At 37.5% G+C, this 18029-nt stretch overlaps 1 protein-coding gene across 1 annotated transcript; it reads left to right on the top strand.

The window, feature by feature from the left end:
• Nucleotides 1-7615: 7615 nt before the first annotated feature.
• On the top strand, nucleotides 7616-9852 carry mpv17l (MPV17 mitochondrial membrane protein like). The gene is made up of 4 exons (XM_077213860.1): nucleotides 7616-8381; nucleotides 8463-8533; nucleotides 9345-9374; nucleotides 9503-9852. The coding sequence occupies exons 1-4, from the start codon at nucleotides 8078-8080 to the stop codon at nucleotides 9686-9688; spliced, it is 591 nt and encodes a 196-aa protein (XP_077069975.1). The 5' UTR covers nucleotides 7616-8077; the 3' UTR covers nucleotides 9689-9852.
• Nucleotides 9853-18029: the final 8177 nt, after the last annotated feature.

Below are 18029 nucleotides of genomic sequence, written 5' to 3'. Positions count from 1 at the left end.
TATGGAAAGTAATGCATTGCATTACTTTTGCGTTACTTTTTCTCACCTGGGCTGAGCTAGTGGGCTTGTTTGTTTTTTAATAACAAAAAAAGTTATATTTTTTAGAAAATGTAAAGGCCCTTTCACACAAAATTTGAAAACTGAATAAGTTTCAGGCTGAAAGAAATGCAAAATCACACCATCAAGTGTGAATTAGATAAACATCACACAAATGTGATGTTTATCTAAAGTAATTTTTGTCTATTGTTATGGTTGAAGTGGATCACTGAAGGTCAGCAGCAAAGGCATTGGTTTATAAAGTGATTAAATACATAGTATGTTGTAGGGTATGGACCAATCAGACACATACTAATTATTCATTATATACAAAGGTTTATGAAACTCCTCACACAGCCCAAATGAACAAACACAAGGGCAGAAACAGTGTCATGTTACAGGGCATGATAAGGAGATTTTACGACCTCCGAGGAATGTGGCCACATACTCAAGAGAGAGACTATGAAACAGAAACCCTCTTTAAAACAGACTTTGCTGCATTAATCATAGACTAACTGATCTATAAATGAACATGCATAAAACTGTGAAAGAAACAGTGTAAATGGTTTACTGTCTCGTGTACTATTAGGTATATATTATGGTATGTATCCTGGTATACAACAAACTAACGATCAATGTAACCTCACCTGTATAATGCCTCCTACCTAAATAATCCTCATTTAATGACTCACACTTTGATGTACATCACCTTCTTCTAGAATGCAGTGTGGATGTGTTATAGCTATTTTAGCATTAATGAAGGTATAATCTTCCTAGGGACAAAGATCCATAAATCAACTAAGAGCCACTTTCCCTCTCAGACATGTCCCCTTTCTGATTGGTCGAGTTCAACCCTTAGGGGAGGATCTTTTCCAGGCCTTATTAGAGACAGTCCACATGTGACCTCCCTCTCTTAGTTCTTTCATCCAGCCGCAACACTGTTCTGGTGATTCTGGGGAACCCCCTCCCCCTCCACGGGGGCCCCAGGGCCCAGCAGGCCTCGATTCCAACCAGATATGGGCTCAGGCAGGAGAGAGATGACTCTCTCACAAAGAACCAAGGACAATCTCAAGAGTTTTGGAACAAAGACTCCAACCAACAACGACTCCAATCACCCATCCTTCCGACTTCCTCACTTCTCCTGGGTGCTCGGCGTGGCCTCAACAGAGTCCCAGGCCTTGACCAAACCAGCGATGCGTTCCTGGAGAAAGAGAACGCTCAACCAACTTCCACTTGACACTGCCGGAACCATCAACGACTTCAATTTTCAACAACTTCAAGAATTGTTCCCATTACAAATGCAAGTATTCAATTCAATGAAATGTGAAAATGAAATTCTGATGGTTCTTCTCATAGACCCTCTTCCGGTTTCCAATTTCATCCTATCACTAACCTATTTATGTATTCATGTGTGTATGTTGTTTAGTTTATTTATATTCATATAAATATCTATATTTAGTTAATAAAACTTGTACATAATATGTATTTGGTTCTGTTTTGTTTGCAATACAAGTCACTTTACGATCACGGTTTTTGCTACTGGCTCGGTGTACTGTACAGGCGAAGAAATAATTATTCTTCGGTGGCCATGGAAGATACCCTTTTCTTAGAATAAATTAATAATCAAAAGAGTTCGTTGGAAGAACTGATTAATTGATTGTAATATTAATTCAGCCACATCAAGTTAATCCAATTAACTGACCCAAATATTTATAATTAATAATAACAAGATATTATTGATTATTAATATTTCCAAAAAGCTGAGTTCCTTACAATGTTTACATAATACAATTATATTTGTGTAATTTAATATATTTAATTATTGCTGGTTTGCGTAATATTCTGAGATTGTATTTCACTGTTTTTATTCATTTTGAGTAATACTAAATCTGTTTTAAGTAAATGGCTGCTCACATTTATTCTAAAATTAGAATAACTATCATGTTCACACAGCAAACACAATGCCTGTGAACTTACGATTTGTGGTTACAGTTATAACTATTATATTATAACAAAGTGGAACCAATTGGGAGCAACACCTCAGCTACGAAGTGGTAGGCCATGTAAAATCACAGAGTGGGGTCAGCGCATCCTGAGGCGCACAGTGCACAGAAGTTCACAACTTTCTGCAGAGTCAATAGCTGGATGAATTATGGATAAGGATTTAAAATGTGAAGACATTTTTTTTTAATTGGCAAAAAAAATCTAATTTTAGGACTTTCTATACTTATCACAGTGTTGTGCATGTAATGCAATGACGTACACATTTCAAGAATGTAATTAACCATTGTTGTGGTGAATGAAAATGTCATTCCTGAGTAACGTAATTAATTTTTTAATTAATTACATTTCTACCATTGTTGGCATATACAAATGTACTGATATCCATTGGAGCTCAACAAACAATTAGTGCTTGGAAAACTACATTTTAATCACAATTATATAATCAATTTGGGATTTTTTCAACATGGGCTCATTTTTGGCTGCTGATAACTCAAATTCAGAAGCAAATTAAAAAAAAGCTGGAAAATATTTAAAAATGTTTTCCAATGAAGTTTTATCCTTAACTCAACAAAACACTGAATTGTGTAATCTAACACACAAATATGGGTTAAATTAATTTCCTTTGTCATTGTTAGGCGGAATGACAGACGGAAGGACATTCTGCAATATTTTTCAGGATTACCATACAAACAATCCTCATTATCATTTTTCTTTCCAACACTCAAACTTGAAACAAAGTAAGGGACACTGACACGTTTTTAATGATTTAAAAAATTCAATTCAATGATAATGACCCATGTGACTCATTGAATCATATGAAATCAAAATGAATGACAGGAAAAATATGGCAAAAAACATACAATTATGTAAATAATGTTAATAATATAACTATAATAAATATGCCTAAAAGTTCACAAATGTTAATTAAAAACTAGATTGTTAGGCATATGTCATTCTGGATAACGGATGACATGTCCTAACATAGTTTTTTTGTAATCCAAGAATGACATGTTGTTATCCAGGAATGACAAGACAAATATTTTTTCCTTATAATCAGGCACTAACTTAACCATCTATGGGAAAAAACTACAACTTACCTATCATCACTTTAAGGTAATCTTTTAGATCAAAGAGATATTTTTTTATATAAAAACATTATAAATGTTTTATTAGTGTTATCCAAAAGGACACATGATATTGCTGCAAAGTGCACCAGTGACCGAAAAGGTCAAAATAACAACATTTTAAGAGACGCTTACTGACCTTTGCACATGTTCTGGTGCTCATTCAGGTCTTCTTTTTGATACAATATTACGTCACATGACATATCAAAATGCGTTATGGTCCAAAATGGTCATTGATATCTGTTATCCAGGAATGACATTAGAGAAATCACAATTTGGAGACAAAAGTCTTTCTGTCATAAAAATGTAAATAAGCTAGTATTATCACTGTATTTCGTTGAACACATCAATACAACAATGCCCAAGTAGATTTTAAAATCTTTTATTTATATTTTTTACATTTTTGGCATATTTTTGTATTCAGATTTTAAGCCGTGACAGTTACCCGGAATGACATTTTGGGAATTTGAGCTTAATAGTTCCTTAAAGATTAATTATTTATAATGAATTCTCACAAGAGTAATTAGAGAGGGGGAAGTTGAGTTATTTAATAAAGTGCATTAAAAAATCGTACATTTTTAATATTATGAATATGCCTTGGACACCAGAATTGACATGCCACATCCTCCAAACATCATGTGGCCTTCAGATTGGCTCAAGAACAGTGCGTAGAGAGCTGCATCCAACACTTACATTACCAAGTGCAATGCAAAGCGTTGTAAAGTACGCTGCCACTGAACTCTAGAGCAGTTGAGACGTGTTCTCTGGAGTGACAAATCACACTTCTCTGTCTGGCAATCCGATGGACAAGTCTGGGTTTGGCGGTTGCCAGGAGAACAGTACTTGCCTGACTGCATTGTGCCAAGTGTAATGTTTGGTGGAGGGGGGGTTATGGTGTGGGGTTGTTTTTCAGGGTTTCGGCTTGGCCCCTTAGTTCCAGTGAAAAGAACTCTTACAGCTTCAGCATACCAAGACATTTTGGACAATTTGGACATTTTGGACAACTTTGTGGGAGCAGTTTGGGGATAGCCCCTTCCTGTTCCAACTTGACGTCGCACCAGTGCACAAAGCAAGGTCCATAAAGACATGGGTGAGCGAGTTTGGTGTGGAGGAGCTTGACTGGTCTGCACAGAGTCCTGACCTCACCCCGATAGAACACCTTTGGGTTGAATTAGAGCGGAGACTGCGAGCCAGGCCTTCTCGTCAAACATCAGTGCCTGACCAGGCACTGATGTTGGACTGATATACTGATTGGACTGATGTACTGATGTACATTGCACTGATGTAGACTGTAAAAAAAGATGTGCACTTCAAAAACTCGCCGGAAGTAGGTTATCTGGGTACTTTTGACAACTCTTTTATGAATACTGTGAATTCGGACATACTTCTTTTATCACATACTGTTTTACTATATAGTAGGGAAGTATGCGATTTGCGATGCAGCCAATTTTATGAATACTGTGGATTGACCGTTTTCACATTTCCGGGTTTCTCAGAAGCAGAAGTCATCAGCGTTGAATGAGAGACTGCATTAAATATATATATTTGGTATTTATATTTACCATTTACCATATATTTTTGTGCTCCCATTTGCTCAAATAGCAAAAGAAAAACTCCACAATAGTGTTTTTACAACTTTCAAAAAAAAAGGGGAACAAAATAGAGAGATTGATGATGGCAATCAGAAGAGAGAAAGATGTCAACTTTACCGTCACTCCCATAGCCGTACAATTTGATGTAAAGGTAATATAGGCCTAATACGTATAGTGTTATAAATGTAGGCCTACATAAAAAAAAAAAAAAAAAAATATATATATATATATATATATATAAAAACCTTTTACAAAAACGGTTCCATAGGACATAGCCTACTTCTTTTGTCACATAGCCTAGTGTTTTTCGCCTACTATATTGTAGGGAAGAATACGATTTCGACTGCAGTCATTTTTGTAAACCACTTCAGGTGATTCATTGAAAAGATCCGACACAAACTAACCATCTGTTCAAGAATCAGAGACATTGCTGAAACACACTGGAATGTGCTTAGAACCTGAGACATTGAGCAAGTATTTGAAAATAAACAACATTTGGGGAAGTTTATGCATATTAAGTGCTGCATATTGTGAAGTTGTAGCCTATAGTGCCTAAATGAGATCATCTCACAGAAACAGATTGACAAAGGAGATCAGAGTTGCTAAAAGGAACTACTCTGATAAACTGAAAAACCAGTTTTCATCCAACGACCCATCATCAGTCTGGAATGGCCTGAGGAACATCACCAACTAAAAGTCACCATCCCCTCGATCTGTGGACAATCAACACCTGGCTGACGATTTAAATTCATTTTACTGCCGGTTTGAAAAGCCCTCATTCACACCACACACCCGGTCTGATCTGCACTTCACACTTTCACCATCACCTCCTGCACTCCAATTATCACTCCCCCCTCCTGCCATCCAACCTGAGCTTAAGGTCTGTGTGGAGGACGTGAGCCGAGTCTTCAAAAAACAGAAGACTAGGAAAGCCTCAGGCCCAGACGGCATCTCATCTGCTTGTTTAAAAGCCTGCGCTGACCAACTGGCCCCGGTCTTCACGCAGATCTTCAACAGATCATTGGAGCAGTGTGAAGTTCCCTGCTGCTTCAAACGCTCCACTATCATTCCTGTCCCCAAAAAACCCAAAATCACTGGACTTAATGACTACAGACCTGTCGCTCTCACGTCTGTGGTCATGAAGTCGTTTGAAAGACTGGTGCTGGCCCACCTGAAGGACCTCACTGGACCCTTGCTGGATCCCTTTCAGTTTGCTTACAGAGCAAATAGGTCTGTGGATGATGCAGTCAACATGGGACTGCATTATATCCTGCAACATCTCGACAGACCAGGGACTTATGCAAGGATCCTCTTTGTGGACTTCAGTTCGGCCTTCAATACCATCATGCCTGGTCTTCTCACAGCCAAACTGACCCAGCTCTCCATACCATCCTCGATCTGTCAGTGGATCACCAGCTTCCTGACGGACCGGCAGCAGCGAGTGAGACTGGGGAAACACACATCCAAGACACTCACAATCAGCACCGGAGCCCCCCAAGGGTGCGTTCTCTCCCCACTGCTCTTCTCCCTGTACACTAATGACTGCACTTCTAAAGACCCCACTGTCAAGCTCCTGAAATTTGCAGACGACACCACTGTCATCGGTCTCATCCAAAACGGTGACGAGTCTGCTTACAGACTGGAGGTTGAACAGCTGGCTGCCTGGTGCAGTTATAACAACCTTGAGCTGAACACGCTCAAAACAGTGGAGATGATCGTGGACTTCAGGAGGAACAGCCCAGCACTCCCCCCACTCACCATCATGAACAGCACTGTGGAAGCAGTGGAGTCATTCAGGTTCCTGGGCACTATCATCTCTCAGGACCTGAAGTGGGAAAATCACATTGACTCCACTGTGAAAAAGGCCCAGCAGAGACTGTACTTCCTTCGCCAGCTGAGTAAGTTCAACCTGCCACAGGATCTGCTGATTCAGTTCTACTCAGCCGTCATTGAGTCTGTCTTGTGCGCTTCCATCACTGTCTGGTTTGGTTCAGCTACCAAATCAGACATCAGGAGACTACAATGGACAGTCCGGACTGCGGAGAGGATCATTGGTGCCCCCCTGCCAAACCTCCAGGACCTGTACTCTTCCAGAGTGAGGAAGAGAGCAGGTAAAATCATCACAGACTCCACTCACCCTGGACACCACCTGTTTGAACTGTTACCGTCAAGACGGAGACTCAGATCACTGGCCACAAGAACATCTCGGCACAGGAACAGTTTCTTCCCACAGGCCATTTCCCTCCTGAACAGTTAACACTCCTCCCAAGGCATATGCCTGTAAGTGCAATACTCCCACTGTTTAGTGCAATATCCTACAACTCAGGTGATACTTATATGTAGATTTATTTATTTATAATATTCAAAACACTGTAAATAGGTTCATAATCTGTAAATCTGAAAATGTCTATTCTGACTAAACCCAACCGTGATAGTTTTATTCTCATATATTTTTATTTTTATTTTTTTTATTCTTATAATTTGTAGTATTATGTTTCATGTTGTATTTGTATTTGTATATGTCCACTGGAAGCCTCAGTACCAAAACAAATTCCTTGTGTGTGCAAGCACTTTCTGATTCTGATTCTTCTGATCTCAATACCAAAAAAAAAAAAAAAAACCTTAGCGTGTTATAATTTTTCAGTTTTCCTCTATGGATGAAATATGTTAACATTTCAAGCATTAGAAGTCTCAGTGAACGTTGGTAGCACGAATATAAAGGCCTGGTAACCGGTCTTACTGAGTTTGGGTGGTCGATCTTTATTACATGCAGATCAGGTCAAAGCGCACCACCGCTGAACACGCGGGAGCGCGCGGGCAGATTAACACAGGATTTGAGCACTAAGTAGGCTACGGGAAACTGCTGATCACTGTATGAACGCGCGCTGGAACCTTGTCATTTAATTGCAAAATGGATCAATGAACCGCAATTCTTATTTTTGCATTGCTGTCCCTTTTAAAGCAAAAGAAGATGGACTGAAGCAAAAGTAGCTTACTCGATTGATCTGTGTTTTATTTGGCAGTGCTTTGTAATTGTTAATGGTTAATGTTTCTGAAAGATGTTCGCCATGAGTAACAATTATGAGCTGTCAAACTATTAATCTGTAATTTACCGTAACGTTACCTTTTAAATATGTTGAACCGAACTGACTAGAAACAAAAGTGATTAATTGAATATTTGACTTGTAGCCTACTAAGCAAAAGGTCATTTTATGAGCTTAGCTGCGACCGTCTGTCAATGTCAGGTCACCGTTTTGTTTCGTGCCCTTCGACATCATTTACAAAGGTTACAGAATACAACCGTTTGTCGTTTTGTTGAACATGAGAAAATCTTTTTTCAAACGAGCAAAGGTATTGCCTTGGCTCAGTAATGTGACTCTGTACGGATGCTTGTTCGCCGGAGGAGATTTCGTCCATCAGTGCATTGCGCAGAGAGATGAAATGGACTGGAGACACACGAGAAACGTGGCGATTGTGGCTCTGAGTTTCCACGGTAACTTCAATTACTTCTGGTTACGAGCCTTAGAACATCGTTTCCCTGGAAGATCGGCTGGTATGATTTTCCGCAAACTACTTTTAGACCAAACTTTTGCTTCACCTTTGGCGACCAGTGTCTTCTACACAGGTAAATATAGGCCTACCAACTTTGTCACATATATTGCACTTGTTTATTTGTTATATTTCACTCGGTTCTTTGTCTTTACAGGTGTGAGTTTCTTGGAGGACAAAGAGGACATATTTGCTGACTGGCGAGAAAAGATTTTTAATACATACAAGGTAGGTCCATATAAGTCATCTTTTACCAGCTAGACCATCTTCAACCTCTTTTACAAAGGATAATTCATTAATGTCTAAATCAAATATGTCCGGTAGTTGAAAAATCCATCTACGGTTTAACTTTGAGTGTTTGTAGAGCCAAGATTTTCTTCTGGGGGTCCACAAGGTATATTAACATGCATTAGTTGCTTTTAAAATGTTAAAAGAATGTTTTTTGTTATTAAATATACATTTTTAAAAATAAAGGTTCTTTATTAGCATCTGTGGATTGAAATTTCTTCACATTAAGAAAAAAAAAGAGTTCTTTTAAGAACTGTTCACTGAAAGGTTATTTGGGGAACCAAAACTGGTTCTTTTATTGGCATCATTGCGAAAAGCCCCTTTTGGAACCTTTATTTTTGAGAGTGTACATTTCTATGTGATACAATAACTTATGATTAAGCATTATGTGTTGAAGCGTGTCATTATGTGACTCTGGACATAAGTGTCATCTTTAAAAGAGACCAAAGTCTATAAAGGATTCATAAACTGTAATCATTTTTATTTAAAAAACCTAACATTTTAAACTTTATCTAGCCAAGGTAGCAGCCATACAAAGTTACAACAAGATTGACCAACATGATATACAAGTACAAAAAAGAAAGAGAGAAATATGTATATATATGTTTGTATGTGTGTGCCATTTCTTGGGTTTGTGTTCAAAAGGGTGGTAAAATTAACATGTTAATGTTCTAAATTTAGGTTACTGAGAATAGTACTGAGAACATCTAGCTTTTTGTGGCAAATACTAATATGTTTTTCCGCATTTCAGACTGGACTAATGTACTGGCCATTCATGCAGGTAAGAGCTACATTCTGTCACCACAAACCATATATACACAGATAACTGTATCATAAATACTTCTTGATCCTTTGCATTGTCAATGTTCTTATGACTATTCAGTTTTAATAATCTGTATTTTCTTGCAGTTTCTGAATTTTGTTCTGATGCCTCTTTATCTGAGGACAGCGTTTATGGGCTGTTCAGCATTCCTGTGGGCTACGTTCTTATGTTTCTCACGACAGAGTGGGGATGGGACAGCAGCAGTGGCCTTAGCTTGGGTCATGGCCCCCAAAAAACGCCTTCTACCTCGCAGTAACGACGAGGAGAAGTAGAAATACACTGGCGCACATTAACAACTTTGTGCCTTTGTGGATGGATAGTTCTGTCCCATAGTGTTACTGTATTGAGGCTGTTTATAAATCATGTAACTTATGATCTTATTAAAACTTATATTAAATTAACTTAAAATTAACGTGTGCACAGATTTCATTTATATTCATGCTAAAAAAAAACATTTTATTTTGTATAGTTTGTACGTTCAGTTTGTTTACAGAAAGGAAATAAATTGTGTCTTTATGAATTTCACTGTATGGTGTTGCTGGGTGTTTTAGAGGTGTGCCCTGATTCAGCTCTGACATTAGGTTGCCATTTAATCCAAATACCTTATTAATTTATAGAAAATGTTTAAAATGGTCCAAACATGACTATGTTTCAAAAGAGAAACTCATAAGTTTTACATAACATGCGCATTTACTCATAAGGAATGCAGTAATCAAATGATTTGGATCTTATTAAAAAAAACTTTATTGTGATTATATATTGCTTTGTGCAGTTTACAAAATGTATTTTAGTGAATTCAGTGGTTAGATTGTTTGTAGATGAGTTGTAAAGTTTCTGTTTCATGGAACTGTATGAGAGAGGTGAGGTGTTTAACCGTGCAGAATTGTGAAACGCGACAGCTTATAGATTTGATGAGATATTGAGGGTGATGCTGGGTAACAGATAAACAGCTTTTCCGGAACTGATTGCCTGTGTTGGATTAGGCAGGATCACACGCTTGCTAATCTTAGAAGGGCAAAAATGTCTGTTGTGTGCTTCCTTTCTGCTATACAGTGTATGACCTCTGACAACAGTAGACACAAATCTTGTGTTAGTTATTGTGTATGTAGCATATTAGTTATGTAGCATATTAGCCTAAAAAATGTTTTTTTATTTTGGTTTTAAAATGTGTAATATTTTAGACGAATTAAGAAGGATGTGAAAAAACAGCAGAAAATATTAAATTCAGGTTTGTTTTTTTAACAGCAAAGTTGCCACGTGTACATTAGCCTATGGCTAACTCTGGTACAATGTATCAAATGGTAACATTTATGTTTGAAATTGTACATGGTCCCTAATAAATAAATAGATTAAAAAAAATAGATCAAATACTTTTAGGCAAGGCAAGTTTATTTATATAGCACATTTCATACACAATGGTAATTCAAAGTGCTTTGCATAGAAGAAATTAAAATAATCAAAAGAAATAAGAATAATTAAAACAGTTTAGAATAAAAAATTAAATACAGTACAAACAGTCGGGCGAACAGTGGCACAGTTCTCATTCATTAAATGCACAGCTAAACAGATGTGTTTTGAGTCTGGATTTGAATGTGACTACTGTAGGAGCACATCTGATCTCTTCTGGAAGCTGGTTCCAGCTGCGGCTGGCATGGTAGCTAAAAGCCGGTCTCGCCACGCTTAGAGTGAACCCTTGGTATTTCAAGCTGATGTGATCCTAATGATCTGAGTGATATGTTGGGTTTATATTCAGTGAGCATATCTGCAATGTATTGAGGTCCTAGGCCATTGAATGATTTATATACCAGTAATAATACTTTAAATAATTCTGAATAAATCTGGTTCTGCTCAGAATCCTAGCAGCAGCGTTCTATGAGCTGCAACTGTCTTATGGTCTTTTTGGGAAGGCCAGTGAGAAGTCCATTACAATAATCCACCCTGCTGGTGATGAAAGCATACACAAGTTTCTCTGAGTCTTGACTGGAAACAAAGCATCTAATTCTTGCAATATTTTTCAGGTGATAGTATGCTGATTTAGTTATTGATTTGACATGACTACTGAAACTAAGGTCTGACTCTAGAGTCACATCGAGATTCCTGACTTGATTTTTAGTTGTTTGACCCCTAGAGTGAAGGCATGCGTTCACCTTGAGAACTTCATCTTTGTTTCCAAACGCAATGACTTCAGTTTTGTCTGTTTAACTGAAGAAAGTTGGCACATCCAACTGTTTACTTCATCAATGCATTTGCACAAGGAGTCAATGGGGCTCTAATCGTAAGGCGATAGGGCTAAGTAGAGCTGTGTGTCGTCTACAGCTGTGGTAAGCAAAGTATGACCTGAACCATTTTAGGACTATCCCAGAAAGCCCGACCCAGTTTTCCAGCCTGTCAAGAAGAATGTTGTGATTGACAGTGTCAAATGCAGCACTGAAGTCGAGTAGTACCAGCACTGATAATTTGCTTGTATCAGTATTTAAGCAAATATTGTTTATTATCTTTATGAGAGCTGTCTCTGTGCTGATGCGGTCGGAAACCAGATTGAAAATTGTCAACGTACCCATTAGAGCTTAAGAATTTGTTCAGCTGATTGAAGACAACTTTTTCAATGATCTTGCCTATGAAAGGAAGATTTGAGATCGGTCTATAGTTTCTTAATATGGTTTTATCCAGATTGCTCTTTTTCAGGAGGGGCTTGACAACTGCAGTTTTCAGGGAGTTTGGAAAACTCCCAGAGAGAAGTGAGGCATTTACCACTGGAAGAGTTCAGATTTTCTTCTAGAATGATCATTTTTATCAAGCTCGTATATTTCAGTTCAGTAATTTCACTGAAATGGCTATGAAAATGACCTATTAATTGTCATTTAAGTGCAATTATTGAACTTAAATAAACAAGCTTGATAAAAATGATCATTCTAGAAGAAAATTTCAGATGGCACTTAGAGGCTTTTGCATCTGAACTATTCACTTCTAGAAGATCTGCTTCTAAACAGTTTAACACACTTTAGAAAAAAGATGTGGGAAGTGCGTCAAGGGTTTTGCCATCAATTTCTTCGAAATCAGACAGAAACTCCTTTCTCAAGTTGTGGTCTGATCTGTCTGAGCGCAACTCAAGGATGAGCTGATCACCTTTCTGATATTATTGATTTTCAGTTAAGAAGGAAGCAAACTCACTGCACTTGCTGTCAAAGAGAACTTCTCTGGGAATGTGACTTGGGAGGTTTGTCTCTCTACAGTACCAAAAAGGAATGCACTCCCTCCAAATATCAGAGATGCACTAAGTATTTTTAAATCTCATTTAAAAACTTTTTTTTTTAGGTTAGCTTTTACCTAACTTTTCTCTCTCTCTCTCTCTCTCTCTCTCTCTCTCTCTCTCTCTCTCTCTCTCTCTCTCTCTCTCTCTCTCTCTCTCTCTCTCTCTCTCTCTCTCTCTCTCTCTCTCTCTCTCTCTCTCTCTCTCTCCTGTGTGTGTTGTATTTTCATTTGTTTGTTCTTGCTTGTTCTTTGTTCATATGTCCACATTTGCTGCCTTGAGAAGCTGCTTTAAAGCAACACCAAGTAACTTTTCCTCTGCGGTCGCCCTCAGGTTGGAAGCGGAATTGTCCATTACCGCTGTCGTAAATAATTTAGCCTACCGCAGCCTACTGTCGCACGCGCTGGCACATGCTTTCTGTTTATCCAGCAGCGGCTTTGGAATCAACAATGGCCACAGACAAGGTAGAGTATGATGCATGATTTTATGAAAGTATGATGTAGTGCGACATCACAAACGAGCAATTGTAGCAACTGAAACACTTGCCGTAAAGCAAGTCAAATTAGTAGTTTTCTTATGTCCCATTAGAACTACAGAAATGCGACCCGATCTGGCAATGTGGATATATCAGATAAAGGACCGCAAAGCTGTGGCATAAGTGCATTTCACCGTGTCACGACTTGATGAACCACTGAAAGGATTTTGGAAACATTATTTTAAGGTAAAAAATCTTACTTAGTGTTGCTTTAAAGGTGCTATATAAAATTAAAGTTATTAGGTGTTCAAGCACGAAGTGCTGACACCTATTGTAATTGTCCTGATTTTTCTTATTAAATCACGCTAGAAACATGGTAAATCATAGTAAATAATACTAGAACGTGGTGTATCATGGTAAATCATGCTAGTAATATGGTAAATCATGGTAAACCATGCTAGCAATTTGATAAACCATGCTAAACCATGCTAGAAATTTGGAAAATCATGCTAGAACATGGTAAATCATGCTAGCAATGTTGTAAACCATTGTCATACTAGAACATAGTAAATAATTATAAATCATCCTAGAAGATGGTAAATCATGGTTGGACGGACTTTTGACTTAAGCTCGGCGTCTTCTAAGGGCCCCCCCCCTGCCTCGGGCCCTGGGTACTCGGTACCCTTTTTCCCCCCGCTACCACGCCCCTGCTAGTAGAACATGGTAAATCATGGTATATCGTACCATTGTAAATCATGGTTGTTATTTTTTTTTCCATCTATTATGTCAGTGGTTACATGATTGCTAAATAAAACTTATAATAAAATAACTTTTTATGAATATGTGCTTAAAGGTCTTAAATGCTTGAACCCCGCTCAAATGCTGCTAGCAGCTTTAATAATTACTATTATTATTAAAAGAGTGCATGTGTTTTTTAAGATTTTGTTTATAATATCCGAGACGAAAGTCTCTCTAGCTTTGCCTAACATGGATGCTGTCTTTGTAGATGTTATAATGGCTTTTCTGCATTTTCTTTTAATATTTTGCACTGCTGTTTTTAGTAATTCTAGTAATTTCTTACATGCAATTTGCATGAAATGCACCATTTGGTTGCATCATGCATAGTATATGATTTTTTGCATAGGACCAGTGTTGGGGGTAACACATTAGTAAGTATCGTGAGTTATGTAATCAGATTACTTTTTCAAGTAACTAGTAAAGTAACTTTCAAATTTAAAAGAAAATATCTTTTCAAATAAGTTACTTTTTCAAATAAGTAACGCAAGTTACTTTGTTTTTCCATTTATTGACTGACACCTGTACAGAAATTGGGAGTAAAGGTACAGAGGTGTTTTGTGAACATGATGGTAATTGTAGATCTAGACTAAATGTGAGCATGCATTGACTCATCTCACTTGCACAAAAACAGATTCCGTATACCTCAAAATGAATAAAAACGGTGTAAAGCAAACTTTCAATAATTAATTAAATGTGAAATTACACAAATATACTTATGTATTTAATCTCACTTTATTAGCCAATGTCTTTGTTGCTGACCTTTGAAAAATCGGTTATTTTTTACCGAACAGTTGGGTTACACATATTGGGTCACTAGGTAAGTTGTATGTAACAGTATATCCCCTATTTAATCCAGTCATGAAGCAGCTCTTTTGTGTACACTTGTCTTTCAAAGATGATCATGAAGAAATTGCCTTTAAAAAACATTTCTGACCTCCTTCCATCATCGCCATACCTCACAAATGGAAAAATGATGTGTCCAACATATGCTGAAATGAAGCAAAGCTTAAAAGACATTCAGCCTGTAAGTAAAAGCAACACTGCTCTGCGGCTCATATGCATCAATTTCTTATTTTCTTCAGTGATTCTGCTTGTTATTGGGATAGTTTGCCACATAAAAATTTTATTCTGTCATTAATTACTAACTCTCATGTCGTTCCAAACCTGTAAGACATTCGTTCATCTTCAGAACACAAAGGAAGACCTTTTAAATTAAATCTGAGAGCTTTCTGTCCCTCCATTGACAGTCTACGCAACTTGTGCAAAAAAACATAATTGTTACGTTCACAAAACAAATGTCTGCTCTCGCATCAACACAACACGCATGCATCGAGGGGCTCTTTTGTGAACATCCGTTGGAGATTAATATTTTGTAAATAAGGTGGTAAATTATGGTTAAGGGATAGAATATACTCATGTTGCTTCATACAGCGCTTCAATTGAGGTTGAACCAGTAACATGTTGTAACAAACTGCTCCGAGACAAGAAGGTTGAGGATCCAAATGCAGTTTATTTGAAAGGGTAAAATCGTAGTCGAAAACAGGCAAAGGTCATAAACACCAGGGGCCTATACCATGAAGCCAGTTTAGGTGGCTAGCCAGCTATGTTTCAGTTTAGTTTGCGACAACCCTGGGTTTTAGGGACCATGAAAGTGGTTTCGCTTTAAGCAGTGTTCATCGCCATAGTAACTTACGCTCCACAGCTAACCTGGTCCTGGGCAGGTTATGTTCCAGGTAAGAGGTTACAAACCGAACTTGGACCAATCAGCTGTGAGCAAAGTGACACATGCCTGATGCCATAAAGTCAATCCACCTGTTTCTACTCCAAATTAAAGGTCACTACATAGCAAATGATTTTTAAAGACAAAATCGTCTGGTTTTTAGTGATGCTTATTTAGAATAATAAATTTGTATGATTTAGATATTATTTATGTGATTATTAATCGATCACACGTACAATTTTAGTTTATCAATATTATATTTATGCACAGTTTAAATTAATATAAATGTATTAAGGTAATATAAATATGCTTTAGAATCAACAGATTAAGCTATAAAAATGTGAGCTTAAATGTTCAATTCTCTCTATACCTTTATCAACTGTATAAACTAACTTCACAACTTTTACTTGCACTGATATAGCAAGACTTTTTCTTTTAGTAGTCCTCTTTCATAGACAGCTATTTTCTTCTTGCTGTGTAAATTTGTATAAATTCTTAATATTTTTCAATCTCGTAATATCCTGCAGAAGAGAGAAGTGAATGGTGCTGCTATTCTTGCGAGAAATTAATCTCAGTTTCACTCTTTCTCAGCGTGTGATTGGCTGTTCGCTACTGATGTCACACCTAAATTCCTAAAATCAAGATCAAAGCCTGAGTTGACAGAGAAAGTTGATGATCAGCATCATGGTACCAACAAAGCCTGGTTGGATTAGTTTGGTTTTGTCAACTCAAAACTAATACTGTAACCCTGAGTTTGTTCAACTAACATCATGGTACAGGCCCCAGGTAATCAGTCCAAACAATAACAAACACAACAAGGCAGGGAACGCGGGCAAAAGAGTAATCCACAGAACAGGCAAGAAATCCAAAATCCAAGAGACATGAAACCAGGGAGAATGCTCGGAATTGCAGTGTAACACCAAACAAGACTTTGCAGGGAATGACAGAAAGAACCAAGCTGAGTAAACAAGAAGATGAGACACAGGTGAAAACAATGAGTGATGATGAGTCCGGGCAGTGAGTTGTGGGAAATGTAGTTTGTGAGGGAATGACAATAGTCTGTTGTGGAGTGCCCTCTGGTGGCTTTGAAAGGCACTCCAGCTGGTGACCGTTACACATGTATTACCTTAATTATGTCTACCTTTTTGGGGCTTAAAAGTGGTAGTTGCGTAGATTGTCAATGGAGGGACAGAAAGCTCTCAGATTTCATTTAAAAGATCTTCATTGTGTTCCGAAGATGAAGTCTTACGGGTTTGGAACAACATGAAGGTAATTAAGGACAGAATTTTCATTTTGGGGTAAACTAAACCTTTAACAGCAGGTGTAATGATTAATTAGAGTGACCATAATTTAATTCAATGAAGCACTGCTTTGGTGTAACTTTTTACGTAATTTAACACTGTTGATGTTGTCACAGTGCATGCCAATTGAACTTTTATTATTTTAAGGTTGGAACATGGTGCATTACCTGAACAGTGAGACATAAGCCAGGATCCACATGACTTGATGCATAGAGACAAAGATAACTCACAAGTTTTTATCATATTCAGTGAAAGCAGTTGAAGCGCAGTGGATAAGACACATGTCTTTGGTGTGAGAGACCCGGGTTCGAATCCACTGTGAGACACCAATGTGTCTCTGAGCAAGACACTTAACCCCTAGTTGCTCGAGAGGCGTGCGACCTCTGACATAAATAGCAATAGTAAGTCGCTTTGGATAAAAGTGTCAGCTAAATGAATAAATGTAAATGTATTTAAAGACCTCTGGACCCATTTGGGAGTTTTTGTAGCATGCAAACTTTAATATATCCAGAGGAGTTCCTTCAACACATTGCTGCCTCATTAAGAACTTTTATAATCATCATTAGGTCCAGTAGTCAACATATGTGTTTGTAGTTTTATTAAGGTATGTTTAAAACAACACATCAGTGCATACAGTGTACAGTGAAGACTTTTTAATAAAGTTGTGTTTATTTCTTAAAGGATTTAATCAATGTTATGAATTTGTGTATTCTGTCCATATTTGTGCAGGTTTTGAATTTAATATGATAAATTTAGTGTTGTTTTTGAATTTGTGTGTGCTGTATATACATTTTATGTATTTGTACTCATTTTTGCGCAGGTTTTAAATATAGGTTTTGAATATAGGTTTTGAATGTGGACTGTTTCTACACATTTGCATAGGTTTTGAACTTATGTACACAATTATGTATATTTACAATAAATGCTAGACTCCGCTGCACATTCAGCCTGAGGCTTATTCATTTCACTTTTGGTGTGAAAGGGTCTTTTTGCCTAAATGTTTTACTTTTTTTGTTATTAAAAAGACAATCAAGCAAGCCCAGCCCAGATGAGAAAAAGTAACGCAAAA

This window comes from Siphateles boraxobius, unplaced genomic scaffold (assembly GCF_051911475.1).
Source record: "Siphateles boraxobius isolate OS27281-9 unplaced genomic scaffold, OSU_SipBor_1 66, whole genome shotgun sequence".
In the NCBI taxonomy this organism is placed as follows: domain Eukaryota; kingdom Metazoa; phylum Chordata; class Actinopteri; order Cypriniformes; family Leuciscidae; genus Siphateles; species Siphateles boraxobius.
This window is presented reverse-complemented; position numbering and strand designations above follow the sequence as displayed.